Here is a 17,950-nt window from a genome sequence, read left to right as displayed (position 1 = left end):
CTCAAAGTGAAGCATTTTTATGTCTTTTCGTTCTACCATGAACCCCAATGCAGTCGCCACGTTGCTGTTGAGCGGCACTGCAGAGGAGAAGGGGTGTTTTGGCCTGCGTGCTGTAAGGAAACGGAAAAGAAAAGGGGAACAGGTGGGGTTCAGCAATGCTCAGGCTCACGGTCAGATCTTGGGCAAGGCTTCAGGGGAGGCCAAACACTCCCAAAGGCAGTATTTTGGGGCAGCTGTGGGGTAATGCTAGGATGTGCTGTGCCAGCAGCGGGCAATGCTGTGGCAAGCGGCATTGTGGCTACGCAGCAGCAAGCTGCCCCCACTCAGGGATCTGCCGAAATTGCACCCACAGGCACTAACACTCCCCTTGCACACCCCAGACTGAACCTCACACCATCAGCCAGGCAGCTCATCGGAAACACAGTGCCCTGCAGGGGTTAATGAGAAAAAGCAGAAGTTAATGTGAAATAACTCCCTCTCCCCACCTTAAGACAAGCGCTAGGCAGACCACACAAATACCCAGCAGAGTCAAACACTGCATTTTTTTTACTTACATGATTGCAGGCAGCTGCATTTTATTTTTGCATAGAGTTCCCCCCCACACTCTTAGGAAAAAAATGTTCTCCCACCATTTCCTTCTCCCTTCAACATTTCTCAACTTGATGCATGTCAGGGCAACACACAGTGTTGGGGGCCTTTCAGCCCATCAGTGCAGCCAGGGCATCACCTGGGGAGCCTGATTGCCTGGACTGTGGTCGCACTCTGGGGACAGCCCCATTTTCTGGGAAGTTTGGGATCTCCAGTGTAAGCAGGGTCTGCTGAGCAGCTCTTCCTCTGGCTTGTCCTTGGGAATGCTTGGAATGAAAACTCTGGGGCTGTTCTCGTCCCCAAGGAGCACAAAACTGTTAATGCCTGTAATGTGCTTGTTAAGTTCCTCCTCTGGGTACCTCCTGCCCTGCGGGGAGAAGGAAAAGGATGTGGCTTGCAGGAATGAGGCATGGCTGCAGGAAACCAGGAATTTAAGAAAATAACCTTGGGGAAGCTGAGGATTTGTTCTGGATATGGAGTACCGATTCTCGGTACTCCACGGGTAACAGGCACGAGGGAAACGGGGGACGGGCGTTTGGCAAGCACAACTTCATTTTAAATTTTTGGACAATCTCAGGGTGGGGATTTGTTAGGAAATGGCTGATTGCATGACACACGCACTGCAAAGGCAAAATAGGGAGTGGTGTGGAAAGGTGAGGATACCTATTGGGGAATTCATTACCGACGCGAGATGAAAACCGCAGGCTCTGAGTTAGGCATGCGGGTTTTTAAGTTCCAAATTCAGCAGGTGGAGTTGAGAAAGCTGGGTGGGAAGAGCAGAGCCCGGCGCTGCCTCCTCCTTCACAGGTGGGGCTGAGCCGGCGTAGAGCCCCTTGCAGCACCCGTCCAACGCTTGAACCCTCCCGAGGTTCAAGCAGGGACACTTTTGTCCCGTGGCTACCCCAAAAGATGGCCCAGCCTCCCGCAGTAAACCCCGCTGGCCACTGGCAGCACGGACAAGCTTTGCTTTCCGGTAGACGCAGGTCAGGTTGGCCGCGTGGCCATCCCCTATTGCGGCTGTCCTGAGCCTGTCGCCCCGCACACTGCGGCCGCCCCTTGCCCTCGGCCCGCCGCCGCCCCGCTCCGGCCCCCGCCGGCCCCGCCCCGTGCGGCCCCGGCTGCGGCGGGAGGCCCCGCCCCGCCCCGCGGCGGAGCAGGCCTCGCCCCCGGCCACGTGCCGGCACGGGGCGGCCCCGCCCCCCGCGCCGGCCTCCCCTTGTCCGTGCCGGGGCGGGCAGGTTGGGGGCGCCGCGGAGTGACTTGGGGCGCGGCCAACGGGAAGGCGCGGAGCGGCGGGGCGGGGCGGAGCCTCGAGCGGGACGAGGCCAATAGCTGGCCGCGGCACTGCCCCCGTCGGCGGCGCGGGGCGTGGCGGCCCCTCCCGGCGCTCTGAGGGAGTGAGCGGCCCGCCCGGGCACCGCCGGCACCGGCTGACGGGTGAGCGGTGGCCCGCCCCGCCCCCCCTTCCCACCCCCGCCCCGGCCCGTCCACCCGGCCGCCGCACCCCGGGGCGGCCGTGGGGCGGGGTCTGCCCCGCCCCGTTCCCGCCGCGGCCCCGGCTGTCTCGACTTTGGGGCCCGCTGTGGCCGCGCCCCTGCGCCCCCGCCCCGGCGGCGGCGGCGGCGTTTCCGCGGCGAAGCCCCTCTCCCGGGGCTCGGTGGGGCTTTTCACGGCGGCGGCGGCCGTGCGGCCGGTCCGCGGCGCCGCCGCTGCTGCTGACCTGCTCGCTCCTTCCCTCCCCCGCAGCGGCGTGCCGAGCTGCGCCCCCGAGGATGCCGGGGGCGCAGACGGTGGAGGAGCAGCGCCTGGACGTGTGGCAGCTGCCGCGGCCCCTGTGACGGCCCAGCCATGTCGGTGATGGTGGCGAGGAAGAAGGTGGTTCGGAAATGGGAGAAGCTGCCGGGCAGGAACACCTTCTGCTGCGATGGCCGCATCATGATGGCCCGCCAGAAGGGCATCTTCTACCTGACGCTCTTCCTCATCCTCGGCACCTGCGCCCTCTTCTTTGCCTTTGAGTGAGTTCACTGTGGCCCCAGCCCTGCTTGGGAAGGAGTTACCAGGCCTGAGTAGCCAGATGTAGCCCAAGGCCAAGGAAGGGGCTTTGGTCTGGGTTTGTGGTTTACCTGGTGCAGTAATGGAGGATTGCATGGAGGGGGGGAATTTGGTGTGCCCTGACTCTCTGTGGTGGGTTCCATTTCTTGATGGTTAATGGATTGAAGCTTGAGGTTTTGGGAGAGGGTTGGCCTTTCTGGAGCTTTCCCCCCTTGCTGGCTCCTGAGGCTTCTTGGCCCACAGCGTGGCCCTGGTTCTTCATTGCTGCGGGTTGTGTTTCTGTGTCAGCTTGTCACGCTCTGGGAATCAGGGCTTGCAGCACTGTGTGTTGAGCATAGCTGGAGGTGGCAGCAATTGAGATGAACGCTCCTTGTCTGTGCTTGGAAGGGATGCTAGCGCATCACTGCTACAACTTAGGTCAATGTAAGCCTGGTCTGCTGGGGCATGGCCTGCATTCCTGCCTGTTTGCTTGCCCTGGCAACAGGGTGCGTGTAACTGTCAGGTCAGTCAGATCCGGAAGGTAACTCAGCTGAAGAATTAACACAACAAAAAAGCAATGAGCTCCCTTGTGTCGGGGGCTTAACTCTGATCCAACTTAACCTACAGCTGGTTGATAACTAGCTGTAGCAGAGAGCTGAGTTACAGTTGACCCTCTCTTGAGCTTAAGCCCTCAAGTTTGGAGAGGATCTGTCCTACTTTTGGATGAGCTCTGCAACCTGGGGAGCTGCAGCCAGAGTCTTTGCTGCTGCTGAAAGTGTAGGACCTCCCCCCTCCCCTCTGACTCTTCCATGCCCAGCCATGTGAGCCTGCCTCTTAAGTGAGCTGTGTTGGGTAACTGATCTGGCTGTAAACCAATCCTACTGAAAAATAAATGAAAATTAGCATGTCTTTGGCTAATAGTAGTAACACTGGGGTGAGGTATAGGGAGGGGGCAAGGCTGCCCCTTTAAGCATGAGGATGAGCTTGGATCAGTTTAAGCAGTCATGAAACTTTCCTTCCTCTGCCTCTGTCAGCGTGTTTATGCCCTTCTTGGGGAGGTGATGTTCCTAAATGGTGTTGAGTAACGCAAAGGCTGTGCATGCATCTTTAAGCCAGGAAAGCAATCTAGGCAGTACAAACAAAGAAGAAACTGCTTGCTAGGTAAGCCTTGGTTATTCCTTCAGATATATAAAGCATTTGGAAAAACAGGACTATCTCTGCGCTGGTCTGCCCTGATGCCAGCCTCCTAGACATCTTCCCCAGACCAGGGAACTTGTCTTGACTTCCTCTGGTTCAGCATTGCCCTCCCTAGCTCCTTCTGTTAGAGGGTACTGTTGACAGCCTTGGAAAGGTCTTTCTGGAACAGTCTGTAGAGACTTGCCACATCCATGCAGAAGTGAGGAAATGACTAACATCAGACCTTGGTCAGGTACAAGACTGGTTTTTCTGCTTAGTTACTGTGTGGCTTTGGAGACAGGTGTCATACAACTGTGATACAAGTATTTCGATTTCTTGTGTTTTAAAAGCCAAAGTGATCCCTGATTCAGTCAGAGTTCATAGATGAGAAATGTTACCACTGTTTCCCCTCCCCATCTGAAAAATGGGGGCTAAGACTTCCTGCCTTGCAGGAAGAATTAATAAGTGTAACCGCACCAGAAACATTTTTTGCAAGGAATAGTTGTTCTTTTTCTCTGTGGAGCTTGTCCTCAGCAGAAGGGTAAAGCAACTCTGCCTTGTTTACTCTTACCATCTGCCCTTCACAGGCCCTGTTGTGGCTATGTGTGAGGTAGAGCGAACCACGCTTGCATTTTCTGTCCTAGGCTGTGTTGGTAGAGCTGGCAGTGTGATGGATTAGTTTGGCTGCAAGTGTAGCAGGTATGTGACTGGAAAATTCTTAGAGATAGACCTCTTGCCTCTGCCGTGAGAGGCAGAGGCCTTTGAAGTGATTGCTCGTGTTTTTGCTCTCAGGGAGACATCCAGGACTTGCCTTCTGAGTAGAGCTGGAGGGTTGCTTTTGTGAGGGCTGTCTGCCAAAGTGAAGTTCTGCTGGGAGCAGAATCATTTGTGAATTTGACTTTGCTGAATGGTTTTGACTGGGAAGAATGGGAAAGTTTTTGGAAAAATCTGATATGCTCGTTTTGATGCCTTTGAAGCAAAATGACAATATTTTCTGTTTGAAAGAGATGGTTTTGTTTTGAAATTGTTTGGAATTTTTGAATTTGGAACTCTGTGGCAGGGGTAAGAATGAAGTGTTACCTTTCCAACCGTAATCATGCCAAAACGTCTCTATTCCACCGTCCAAACTGAGAGGTCAATCAATATGACTTCTTGAGAGCCCCATTTACCTTTTATGTCTTCAGTGTGCATTGGAGTGGTTTGCAGAACAGTCTCAGTGTTGTCTTTTTTTTTTTTTTTTTTAATCTTTTGCCAAGTGTTTTATCCTTTCTTTTCTACTTTTGGCAGATGCTTTGGTGTTTACATGGAAATTCAGTTTCCTCCTTAAAGTTAGTTCCACAGAGGAAGGATTCCGGTTGTTAGAATCTGGCTTTGGAAAGACAGAATGAGGTGGGTGGAGGAGTCTTTTTAACTCTTGTACGCTAACTGCAGGGATGCCAGTGTTTTGAATGCTTGTTTCGTTCAGCTGAATCACTTGCGCAGTCACACCTTGTCTAAAAAGAGTTGGGGATGCCTGGAGTCAGAAAATGTCTTGTTACACAATCTGAGCCAGTGCTGGTTTGATGCTTGTCTTCCAGGCTGCTCTGGTTTGGCTCTGATTACAAACATTGTTGCTGTAGAACCGGTGGTGACTGGCGTTGTACGTCATGAGATAAGCAGCATTCCTTGCTGAAAGAGTCCTCCCCAGCCGTGAAATGACAATGTCTCTCTTTTGGCTGCTGCTGGTGGTATTTTTTTTTCAAGTAGATTCAGTGCCATTGGCTGATCTGCTGCATCTCCAGTGAAGTGGTCTGAAGCCAACTCAGCCCTGCATGTGGGATTTTTTACGTTTTTATTCTCTAGCCCTTATAGCTATGACCTGGAATCGCATTCATGTTTTCATCTGGGAAGGAACAAGACCTGGACGATTGATTGCAGTTATCAGTAATGTACCTGAAGTTCCAGCTCCTCCCTTTAGATAAAGCAGAGGGCAATGTAGTTGTGCCAGCTTCTGAGGGAGTGATCTGCAATGACTGGAGTCCTCTGTCCAAGGGCATCTCTTTTACCACTGCCTCAGCAGAAAGCACCTTCCACTGTGTAAAGGCAGAAAATGGTCCCTGCAGTATCTGAGACCTATATTTAATCAGATCTGCTCTAAGACCATGATGTGTTGCATAATGCAAACAGGATATTAAACATAATTTTATTTTTGGACATTTACTGGGATATGTATGTTTTTATATGAGGACACTTAGTTATCTAACTATGCTTCTAGTATCTCAGCATAAAGAAAAATAGAAGTAAAACACTTGTGAGGTAGGTTTTGCAATTAGGGTGATTGGCTCTTTGACTTCTGGAGACTTCATCTTTGCAGTTTACTGGTGTGGCAGTACTGGTTCACCTTACGTCAAGGGCTTTTAGCTCTCCAGAATCTAAAGAAATGGATTTCTATTTTTGTCTTGAGCTTTTCAATATAAATTAAATACTCAACATTTGTAAATGTTACAGGCAAGGTAGAGCTTCCAATACCAGGCTCCTGAAATGCTACTGTTTGCTTTTCCAATAACCAAGTGTGCTTATCTCTATATTCTTTTTACCGTCTTAGCTATTAGAGATTAAAATTACTTTGTTTTCTGGTGAGTTGAAGTACTTATTGACATTTTGTGTGTCTTAGTTTTCTGCTCCCTTCCCCCTTTTCCAGAACCCAGACCTCCAAGGCTTTGCATTGATAATATGTACTTGATTAGGTTTGTGTCAAATGTTGTCAAAACTTGTACATAAATTAATAATTGCTTTTCAGTATTTTTACTTTCTTTGATAGAGGTGAACTCTGCATGCAGAGTTCAGTTCATTTGGCTTGCGGGAATGGACTTCTCTTTGTGAGAGTAACTGTTCCTAATTTTTTTTTTTGAATTGTCTACCATTTGTCTGGTATGTGGCATCCTTTTCAAAAGAAAATCTTTGCTTCCTTTTCTCGTCAGCCTGTCCCTGTAAGTGCCCAAGTTTCTTCATCTTTTTATTGTCAGCTTGCCCATCTGAAACAAGAACTGGAGAGTGTTCTTCATTGCCGGGTGCACGTGTCTTTAAGGACTTCAGCCAGGAGAACCGCATTGATAGAACCAATCCTGTAGTGTGCACATCTGCTGTAACAGCACCATTTCCCACACAGATCTCAGAGTTCTGTCTCCTTGTTTGTGCAGAGATTTGAGTATAGCTGGGAAAAGAGCAATAACTTCCATGTAGCTTTGTCTTCCATATAAAATCTGTTGCTGTATTGGTTAGGTTGGGAATGCCTGGAGTGAGCTAGCAGTGAAACTGCACTTGAATTGAGTCTCTAGCAAGCATTTTCTGCATTGCTATTGATAGATGCAGACAGCTTCTCTAGACAACTCATGTTCTGCCTGAATACTGCTTCATAAGTGACCCCAAAAATGTAGCCTTATAGTGAACCAGTTGCCTAGATTTTTAGAAGACTGGTTTCCATGCTTACAGTAAATACATTAGCTGCTGGAAATCTTCCCAAGTCTGGGAGATGCAGATGACTCTAAGTGCTCTGCAGTTTCTTTCTAATGAGTCGAACGCTTTGTAAAGATACTGCTTTGCTTTGTTATCATTCATGACAAATACACAGTTTGGTTGCACATTAGTTTAAGAAGGTAAATAGATGATTTGCAAATGAGATTTAAGTGAATCGTAGCACAGAGCTTGCACTAAACCCCTCAGGGACCTGACTGTGAGATGTGTTGCCTGATGAACGTGGCTTAAGTCCACTGTCATCGGGACTGGCATGTTTGTTTTTTCCCTTCCTCTGGATCTTTGCTTAATGTGCTGATTGCAATGAACCTTCTGAAGTGTTCTCAAAATAATCAATCATTGCACCATAAACTTGTAGCATCTTCCCATCTGTTGCTGCTCGCTGCTTTTTCTTTTTTCCCCTCCAATCTTTTTTTTTCCCTGTGCTAATGATTTCTTTGTGTGAGCCTCTCTCAAACTACCCCTTCTGTGATATGTTGCAATAATGGCACGTTATCCAATATTAGATGACAAGACGCTCAAGAATGTACATGTTTTGATGGGTGGGGGCTGGGGAGCATGTATCGTTACATCACAACAGTAGGTCTCTGTTGATTCTTAGTTTTCCCAAACAAAAGACCTTTAAAATGCCTGTTACTTACTAATGTAAATGAATTGCTGAGCCTAATCATGCTGTCGACTAGGCTTAGAATGAATACTCTCTGGGCTAGTAAGTGCCGCGTCAAAACCTTGCATGGTGGCGTGATCTGTTGCTTAGCCGTTCAGAAAGGCGCTTGGCTTGCTTTGCTGTGGAAGATGCAGTGGGCATATTTACTGAAAGATACCTTTTTAAAAACTGGCTCTGACATGCCAGTGCTTGTTTCTAGTACAAGGAAGGGTGGGGAGGCACGTGGTGGGCTAAGCGTTGAGTCTCAGGATGCAGCTCCAACAGTTTCAGTGTTGCGGGTGGTTTGTCTAGCTCTAAAAATCTTTGACCTTGTCTCCAGATTGTATTAGGGCAGGGTGATACAGAAATGCTATTAGCACTGTCACCTGAGAAAGCAGAAAGCATCTGCTCGGCCCCTGCTGTGCCAGGGTGCATTTGAGTTACGGAGTTCGAGTATCCAGCAGAGCGCCTGGATGTTTGCTCTGTACCGGAGAGACAATGACAGGAGAATAACGGCTCAGCTGAAGAGAGATCCCATGCACTTCACTGAATGGCTGTTCGAGGAGCTGATTAACGTTAATACTGCAGGCTACGGGTTTCTAGATATCCCTTCACCATCAGATAGGATGACAGCGCTATTGTCTTCTGAGGTTTTGTCCCTGTTCTCCCACTTACCCAACTCTGGATGGACTTGCAATCTGTCTGCGTTGGCTACTCTTTCCTTCTGCATCAGGGGCCTAATCTGTCCTGTGCTTGTGTCACACTGGGAGCAAAAGGAAAGGGCTTAAATACAGACTGTTTTTCCTGCTGTGGAGGTAGTGTGCAGATCTACCATCTCTTGTAATTGCGGCCTTCTTCCCATTCTACTTTGCAATGTGGTAACATTAATCTTGAGGCTGCTCCCGCAGTACCACAGTGGCAGTAGGACTTGCTGCATCCCCCGAGGGCAGGTTTTCTTACCAAGATGCATAGGAAATGGTCAGCAGTGCTTGAGTAACATCCCATGACTGTGCTTGTAAGGAGACTGAGCAGGGAACACACAGGTTGCTGCAAGGACTAATCCTGCTTATTCCTGAGTACTGTTGTGTACAGCTTCCAGGTCCGTGCCTGGGAGAGTACATCCAGCACAAATCATGTGCTTGCAGGTAATAAATCTCTTTTTGCACGGTACACTTAAACTTATGAAGATATTGTTATATATTAGAGACTAAAAGCTCTGGCACAATTTCAGCTTGAGTTTAACACCGTTTTAACAGCATGCATCCATTCTTTAAGCTCATAATATGTCCTATATTCCTTCCCAACAGTGGATCCGAGTTACTGTTTAATTGGTGACGGACGTGCAGCTCACTTTCTAAACTTTGTCCTTGCCCAGGGAAGCCAAAGTAATCTTCGGCTGTGTTAAGACAGTAAGTGCAGCCCTTTGACTGCTCAGTGTAGCTTTTCAAATGTCATGAGCGCTTTGCATGTGGACAACTTTAAAGGTTGTGTTGTTTTAAGTAATCACAGAGTTTGTAGTGTCTAAAATTAACCATACTGGTTTGGAGGACAGGCTCTGTGCAGCGCTGTAGACACTTCTTGCAGCTGTGGTTAGAATATACAGTAGTGTAGCTCTTGGCTCAGAGTGTGTGTGTTTGGTTTCTGAACCTCACTGCATAAAGTGGACAGTCACTGAAATCAAGCAACAGCAAATTAAAATCTGATGAGCCTTCCTGCAGTGAATGATGAGTTTGCAGATTTTTTTTTGCTGCAAAAGAGCCTGTTGGAGCTAAAAACCTCATAGCATTCAGGGAAGCTATGAGTAAGAAGACTATCCAAAATTGAATAATGCTCCAAATGGCATGAAAATCCCCTTGATGAGGATGACAAATTCACTGGAGAAGAGAATTCCAAGCCATTTATCAAAATAGCCTTAAACTTTCTTGGAGAGCAATTGGATGCTGGTGAATGGGAACAGGAATCTGGATTGGATCCACCTCTGCGAGGTCAGGTATTGCTCTGACATCTACGTATCCAACTTCAGTGGCAGGAAGCTGAAGATACAAGGCTTGCAAGGAAAGATGAAATTTCATACGAATGTTAGGTTTTTGGGTTGAACTTTTCCCAATGTAAACTGTTTTCTGAGGGAACCAGATTAAAAATCTGTTTATTCAGCCCAGTGCCACTCTAAAGCATGACTTTTGTATGGGCCTTCTGTATGGCCTATCTTGCAGTGCCTTTAAAGGTGCACTTGTTGGGAGGAGGAGTCTAGAAGTGACGTGAGACATAGTAAGATTACTCTCCTTGCTCTCTTTGCACTGTCTCAATCAAGGGGATTAGCAACATAGATTTCTTTTTAGGCCTCTCCATATTTAAAAGCAAACAGGCCTTGTACTGTTAGTGTTGTTGAGCCAAGTTAACTTGCTCGCGCCATGCTTTCTGCTGGAAAAGCCTTGTCTGTGCTGGTGTCTTGTGCTGCTGTGACTAAGTAAATGCCCTGATTCTAGCGCAGGTTTTCTGGTTGAAGACTGGCTCCTCATGATGTTTGTGGAGATTACCCTTCTAGAGAGGGCAGTACGAGATAAGGATGAGCCTTGGAGGGTCTAGGTAGATATTACACATGTATGTGATTAAGGCCTTTACTCATCTGTTTCCTGGTTCTTGCTTTTCCTTTCTTAAACCGATGTTATCTTGGAGCAAGCTTGGAAAGATGCTTTTTGCTTTATTTGGAGCTTTCAGATCCCTTGTCTCAGAAGAGTAGAAGAGGCCAGATGTTGTGTTGTGCGAGAACATTGCACTTCTGAGTTAAGGTGCACATCTGTGAGAAGTACAGGATGTAGTTAATCCTTGGAGTTCATGTGATAGCAGAAGCTGTCTTTTTAGGAAACAGAGGTTTCCACTTCTATGCTGTTCCATGCCTTTTGGCTCGAGTGGTGGACACTTCTGCTGTTTGATCTGTTTCTTGGCTGCTAGCTGCAATGTGGGTCCTCTAAGTGAGCTACTGTGAGCCCAGCCTTTGAGCTCGCAGGTTGCATATTTGTTTGTCACTCATCATTCTGAATAGAATGGAACTGGAAACAACATTAAATACTGAGATATGTACTGTATTCTAGATGGTTAAAAACAGTACTTCTGATCATAGCTGGCTGTTACAGCTGCCCCAGAGATGGTATTCTGTGGTGGCTTGAGTCAGAAGGAACTGCTGAACATTTCTCTAGCTATAATGAGTATGCAGAAAGGTCTGGACTCGGGTGTCTTGCCAGGTTTTTAGGCCCTGGTCTCATATGGGCCTTGCTTTGGTCTGATTCATCACCTCCTGGCATTTCCCTGCAGGTGTCGGTACCTGGCAGTTCAACTATCTCCAGCCATCCCTGTGTTTGCAGCAATTCTCTTCCTATTTGCCATGGCCACGCTCCTGCGAACAAGCTTCAGTGATCCTGGGGTGATCCCAAGAGCCCTGCCTGATGAAGCAGCCTTCATCGAAATGGAGATTGGTGAGTGCTGAGGCTGTAGTCAGTTGAACTGATGATAGCTGGACTAGCGTGCGTGTTTCTGGCATACATATGGGCTGGATTCGGTGCAGAGCCTTTCTTCCCTGCTGGCCCTCTGCAACTGGGAATTGCCTCAAATCTTGCCACCTGCTGGCTATTTCTGCTTGTCTGAGTCTCAGAAGAATGGTATAGTGTACCTGCTTCCCTTCTCCAAACTGTGGCCTTCTCACAAACTATGCTTTTTCTCTTGCAGCTATGTACAGACAAACACACCAGTTTGCTGTTGGGAAGGGGTGCAGGAAACTTGTTGTGAGTCACTTGATCTTTCAGGTGAAGAGGAAGTTTGGATGCGTGTCTCAGTAATGATTTTTCTCCTTGTCACTTGGCAAAGTTCTGGCATCTCTTTGCCTGGCTCCGATCTCCCAGATTGGCTGGGAGCTGTGCAAGGAGAGCTGCAGCTGCTGGCTCTAGACACAGCAGGTTTTGATTCTGCTAGTAGAGTAAGCAGGGAGGAAAGTTTTTTTTTTTTTTTTTTTTTTTTTTTTTTTTTCCTAGGCCTGTTCTGTTATAACAGCAAGTCTGATACCTGCTTGGTTTTTGCTCTTAGAGGCCACCAATGGGACTGTGCCACAGGGTCAGCGCCCACCCCCACGGATTAAAAACTTCCAGATCAACAACCAGATAGTGAAGCTGAAGTATTGTTACACGTGTAAGATCTTCCGTCCACCCCGTGCCTCTCACTGCAGCATCTGCGACAACTGTGTGGGTGAGTAGAAGAGGCCATGCCTGCTCCATCATGTGTGTGTTACATGAGAGCGTCTGAAACAGAATGGATGAAGATCTGGACCCGGTCTCTCTCCATACCTAGTCTCTGCTGTGCCCACTTCCAGCAGCAATAGGGGGAAGCATGGGACAGTGTTGCATGGACAGATGAGGACAAACTGCTTCATCTTAAGCTCAAGGAGCTAGAGATTTGCACAGAACTTCAAGCCAGATGGTTCATCTTTGCCAGTACTGCTTTGACAATATTTAGTCTAATATAAGTCTAACTTATTTATATAAATGAACAATCCATTTCTGAACTTTACTGAATTTCTGGCCTTACTGGGCTAGAAGGTTTTGCTGGAGAGTTGCATGTTGTTTGAAAACAGCTCCTTGTTTCAGCTTGGAACCGATCACTTGGTGATTTTGCTGTTTCACAGAGTGCTTCTTTTTTGTTTCTCCTGCTGCATAGCAGAAGTTCTCTTTTGCATATCCTAATTAGTTCATATTCAACATCCCTTCTTGAGGAAGAAATCCTATTATTTTTTGATCCCTGTCTTCCTGTGCAGGTTACCATCCCTTTGAGTGCTTATGCAGCTCACTGAGCCCTCCTCTAATTATTCTAGAGGAGTAGAACAGCACATGGGTTAGGTAAGAACTTCTGAAACCCTAGACTTTCATCTAACCTGTATGCTGCTTGAGCTGAAGTCTTACCTCAGGTCTCTGAGAGAAGATGTGCATGCGGCCGATTCCTTAGATTTTATTGTAAGGTGTAAACTCACTCATCAGTAAAATAGTTTTGCGGTCTCTTACCTGGCCTCCCCTTTTACTTCTAGTAGGGTGTTCTCAGCTGGCAGAGGGCTGTACTTGATGTCTGAGGGAGTCCTGCTTAGCCTTGTAAATTTTTGAGTCTTGGGTGCAGGAATAGGTGTTTGTAGGCAAGACCACATCAGAGCAGCACTGATCTCATTTTTGCTTTCACAGAGCGCTTCGATCATCACTGTCCCTGGGTGGGCAACTGCGTGGGGAAGAGGAACTACCGCTATTTCTACCTCTTCATCCTCTCGCTCTCACTCCTCACCATCTACATCTTCACCTTCAACATAGTCTATGTGGCACTGAGTGAGTCTGGCTGCAGAGAGGTAGCTGTCTGGGCTGGTTAAGGGTGAGGGAGGATGTTGCAGACCCAGAAGGTGATGGAATGGGAGAGGGAACTGGACTCAGCATGATGTCCCAGAGACTAAATGCCTCTTTCTTTTGTTTCATCAGAATCTCTGAAGATTGGGTTCCTGAACACATTGAAGGAAACCCCAGGGACATATCCTTCCACAGCACAGGAGAGTTGGCTTTTCCAAAGCCTGGGGAAGTGTGAGCTGTGTTACGGAGGAACTGGAGACTTTATGCCCAGGTTTCCCGAAGGAGTCTCTCAGGGCATTTTCTCCTTTGTTTACAAAGCAAGGAACAGCTTTTTGGCTATTGGGGAGTGGGTAGAGCAGAAAGTAATGACTAGGCAAAGGACAAGAGAAGGAGGCTAGTGTGCTTGGGTGCAGGGGCACAGCTGGAGTGGGAGTTGGTGTCATCCCAGGCTGTTCCCAGACCTTAACTGTGTTCTCACTGTCCTGGAGGTGCTCATCTGTTTCTTCACACTGTGGTCAGTGGTGGGGTTAACTGGGTTCCACACCTTCCTGGTGGCACTGAACCAGACAACCAATGAAGATGTAAGTAGTCTTTCTGTTCCTCTGAGCAGTCTCTGTTTCTCTTCAGTTCCTCCATGTGTCACAGCTTTGTCCAGCCTGCTGAAATGTTCTGTTCGTGCTGGGGCAGGGGGTGGCTCTCAATGGAGCAGTGGCTTAGAGAAGCAGCATTGTTGTCCCTGCCCCTGCAGGGCAGATTTTGCTAAGGCAAGCAGCCCTGCCCTCCTTTGCTTGTGTGTGAGCAAGGCACAAGGGCTCTTGAACTCACCTGGTGATAGGGGTGGTTTGTTCTGCAGCTCTGAGCTTGTGCCCTGTACATTGCAGATTAAGGGGTCATGGACTGGGAAGAACCGTGTGCAGAATCCCTACAGCCATGGCAACATTGTGAAGAACTGTTGTGAGGTTCTGTGTGGGCCTCTACCCCCCAGGTAAGCTCTGAAAGGGCAGGCTTGCTCTTCCTCCAGAGCAGGACTCAGAGGAAGTTTGGGTAAAATACCTGGCTCCCTTTTGCCAGCTCTGTGTTGAGGGCATCTAGAGGCTGGTTGAGACACAGCCAGCTCATCTAGGGAGGAAGATCTTATGTTGCCTTCCTTGTATGTCTCCAGTGACTCAAGCTTGTAATGTGTTCCCCAACCCCATGTGCTTGGGAAGCAGTTAGAGCAGCTACTTTGCTTCCTTGGGGTAGAGTAGGGAGAAGAGACTGCTCCTGGGTGGCTCTTTTTGGTGGTGCACATGGTCTCCAAACAGGGCTGCTCCCTGGGGTACTTGATTTTCACAGGAGAAACCTTGATGCTACAGAACCAAGATTAGGCTGTGCACAGCCTGTCCTGGGTGGGAGAACCGCTTCTCTTAACACTTGTCTTCTGCCAGCACTTGTCCTACTAGGAGGAGAAGTTGGCTTTGGGTGAGGCACTGGTCTGACTGTGATACTGTTCTTGCAGTGTCTTAGATAGACGGGGCATTTTGCAGCAAGAGGAAAGCACGGCTCAGGAGATGTGCACACAGCGGCCTGGTGCTCAGGAGTCCACTGTTGCTCAGGGCCCATGTGGGCAGCCAGAAGAGAGCAGTGCTCAGCAGAATGATGGCAGCCTTCCTCATCCGAGTGCTGTGAGTGATTTCCTCTGCATAGGGTGTGACTGGGACAGGCTTACTTGAAGAGAAAGCTGAGATCATGACATAACAGGAGCAAAGTGACATTTGGGGATTTGCTGAGATGCTGCTGGCAAAGACTTGTGGTCTGGCCCTGGAAACAAGCATCCCTCTGGAACTGACTGGGAGGGTGCTTGAGCTCCTCTTAGTTCCTATCCCGAGGTTGACCTCTAAGGAATGAGCTGGTGCCCTTGGAGGCGAAGACCAAAGGAGTTGGGGAGGGATGGGAAACTGCAGGTGTCTTATTTTGGCACTGAGTGGAAGCCAAAGGAGCCCTACTGGGACAGACCTTGACAGATTGGGGAATCTCCATTGGAGATTTGGTCTTGAGCAGCCTTCTCTAACTTTGAAAGCAGCTCTTCTTTGAGGATGTGGTTGGATAAGAGCCTTTCAGAGGGCCCTTTTCTCCTAAATTACTCTGTGAACGTGTTGAGAAGGGACTAGGTCTTCCCCTGCTTGAGCAGGAGCAGTCTGTTCCTGTGGGGGAAACAGTCCAGGCAGCTGGCTGGAACAGTCCTATAGCTGCCCATCTTTCACATCTTTATGAAGCTGATGTTTTGCTTGTTTGCTCAACCCCTGTTCTTTCCCTCTGCATAGTTTGGACCTCAGCCCACTGAGGCTGGAGGTAGTGGCTGCAGTGCAGCTGGGCCATGTGTCTGTGTGGAGAAACAGATGCCCTGTCTTGGGGCATACTCATCTGAGTTTTTACTCTTTTCTCTCCAGGTCCCTGTGCCACCCCTGAGCAATACTGAGATGCCAGAGGAGAAGCAACCGCCGGCTGGGGAGCTCCCAATCCCATCCCAGGACACTGGGCAAGCAGAGCACTAGCCTCTGTTTGAACGGGAGAACTTTCTTGTTTTGTCTAATCAAAGCTGGAAGTGATTGAGGAGAGGAGGAGATGGGCTGGATGGCAGGCAGGCGATTCCTCATGGCCATTTTGCTTTAGTCTTTATTCACCTTGATTCGCAGGCAGTGCTGGCTGGCACTGGGCCTGCATGGTGTCAAAGGATAAGAAGTGCGAGTAGCCCGTGTTGATCATTAAGGGGCGCTCACCACCACTGAAGCTGGTCTGCCTGCAAGTCGAGGCAGGACCTCTTGCTCTGCAGGTTGTCCTCAGTGCTAAAAGCCAGCTCGGTGGCCTGGTCTGTCGCTCCGTCTGGCCCCAACTCTGACCAGATGACGTGGCCGAGCAGCTTGGAAGTGACAGCAGGGTTGGCCTGCTCCCTGCTGCTGAGGAATCCTGATGGAAAGGGGAAAGCAATTACAGCAGTAATGTCCTCTCTTCCCTCCTCCCTCCTTCCTCTAATTTGTGGCATTGTTTTATTGGTTAACGTGGCAGGGGTTGTCAGGAGACATTTTGGTGCCAAAAGGGGCCAAAACGACTGGGAAGGTGTTCTGCTGACAACACTTTTTAAAGTAGCTTCCTTCCCATACTCCCTCTTTTAATGTGACTTAACAGGTGTGAGAGCAGTCATGGCGTGGGCCCTCACTCCCAGCTCTTCTCTGGGGCTTATGTGTAATTGGGGGCTCAGGGTAAGCAGGGGGGCAGCTTACCTTCCTACTGCTTGACTCCACCCCATGCCTGTCACAGGACGGTTGTGTGAGGGCTATGTTGAGCAGAAGGAGAGGGTCTGCCAATGCCCTGGTTCTCTCACCAGGGCCAGGACAGAACTTGTTGCCAGACACACACTCCAAACACAGGTGCTCCCTCCCCCTTTCCTGCAAGGTTGTGGCATACCAATCACCCTTTACCATCACCAATCACCTCTGTAGAATCTCAACCCTGATTCCTACCTCTCCTCCTCTCTCCACCCGTTTTTCAGCCATCCTTGACTAGCTTTCAGGGTCCTGAATCCTCTCTAGGTCTTGCCAATTCTTATGGGACTAGCTGTTTGATGTCAGCCATCTGCACCTTCCCAGAAGAGAAGGGAGTTGCTGGGGCCAAGCAATGGTAGGAAACCTCTCCCATGTGGCAGGGGTCCCCTTCCATTGAACTGTTCCCAGTCTTGGGCCTATTGATGCCTCTGGTGGCTGGGCTGGGATGACTTTGTGTCTGAGAAGCAAAGCTCTTCCCCACAATGGTTAGAGGTGGAAGAAAGACCATTTTTTTTTGTGCTGGCATTCTCCATTCCCTGCCTTGTGGTGCCAGTGCTTCTGCGTCCCTGCAGACATGAAGAAAGTGGGTGACAAACAGCAGTTGTTGCAGGAGGGCCCTGTCAGAGCAGTCCTGCTTGTTTCTCTGCGATGCTTCTGTCTCCATCCTAGGAGACTTCAAAGGAGTTCTTCCTCCCTCCCTGGCCTCACACTTTAAATCACTATCCTTCACCCACTGTATGGAAAGAGGAGGAGGAGCATGGTCCCTCTGGAATCCTATGTTCCTCAGTCTTTTTTCCTAGCTCCCTGCAGAGTTGACCTGTGCCTTGCTGAGCAGTGGGTAAAATGGTGTTAATGTGGTGACTGGTAATGCCGTCTCTCCCTGTCCTGCCTACAGGAGCTCTGTAGGCTCTTTGGTGAGAGAGCAGAGCTGCTGCCCTGGGATTGGCCAGTTAATTCCTACCTGGCTTGGCCCTGCTTCTGGCCTGAGCTGTTCCCTCCAGGCTTTTAAACTGGGAAGGAACTGCTGCTGTCCCACCTTGAGCGGGGCCAGAACTGCTCCACTTTGCAGCGATTGTCGTCCTTCAACTGAATGGTCGGACCGTCCTGTCCCTTCTGGCAAAGCACAAGCTGGGTTTGGGGTCCTGGGGATAGCACCAGCTCTTGCTGTGTGCTGTGGGGTGCTGTGCCCTGTCATGGTGTGTGTGCCTCCGTGCTGGGCTCTGGGGTGGGAGCCCCCCTCCGCCTCTCACATCTGCCCTGACACGCTATTGACCAAATCTCAAACTTGTTGCGAAAAAGTGTATTTTTTGGTTTTACTAATCTAT

At 49.3% G+C, this 17,950-nt stretch overlaps 1 protein-coding gene across 1 annotated transcript; it reads left to right on the top strand.

Moving 5' to 3' along the window:
* Positions 1-1,952: 1,952 nt before the first annotated feature.
* On the top strand, positions 1,953-16,311 carry ZDHHC9 (zinc finger DHHC-type palmitoyltransferase 9). The gene is made up of 10 exons (XM_062584414.1): positions 1,953-2,025; positions 2,335-2,603; positions 11,267-11,427; positions 12,032-12,190; positions 13,171-13,308; positions 13,456-13,504; positions 13,802-13,904; positions 14,205-14,308; positions 14,822-14,987; positions 15,753-16,311. Exons 2-10 carry the CDS (start codon positions 2,437-2,439, stop codon positions 15,855-15,857), a joined length of 1,152 nt encoding a protein of 383 aa, XP_062440398.1. The 5' UTR covers positions 1,953-2,025; positions 2,335-2,436; the 3' UTR covers positions 15,858-16,311.
* The last annotated feature ends 1,639 nt before the right edge of the window (positions 16,312-17,950 follow it).

Source organism: Rhea pennata, chromosome 11 (genome assembly GCF_028389875.1).
Source record: "Rhea pennata isolate bPtePen1 chromosome 11, bPtePen1.pri, whole genome shotgun sequence".
Classification (NCBI taxonomy): Eukaryota; Metazoa; Chordata; class Aves; order Rheiformes; family Rheidae; genus Rhea; species Rhea pennata.
The sequence above is the reverse complement of the archived record's forward strand: the minus strand, read 5'-3'. Positions and strand labels throughout refer to the sequence as shown.

What these genes read in the sequence shown, in the direction of transcription:
- ZDHHC9 (XM_062584414.1), top strand. Translation starts at nt 2,437, where the DNA reads ATGTCGGTGATGGTGGCGAGGAAGAAGGTGGTTCGGAAATGGGAGAAG. An exon ending in CATCTGCGACAACTGTGTGG is followed by an intron (nt 12,191 to 13,170) that starts GTGAGTAGAAGA and finishes TTGCTTTCACAG; the next exon opens with AGCGCTTCGATCATCACTGT. An exon ending in GCCTTCCTCATCCGAGTGCT is followed by an intron (nt 14,988 to 15,752) that starts GTGAGTGATTTC and finishes TTTTCTCTCCAG; the next exon opens with GTCCCTGTGCCACCCCTGAG.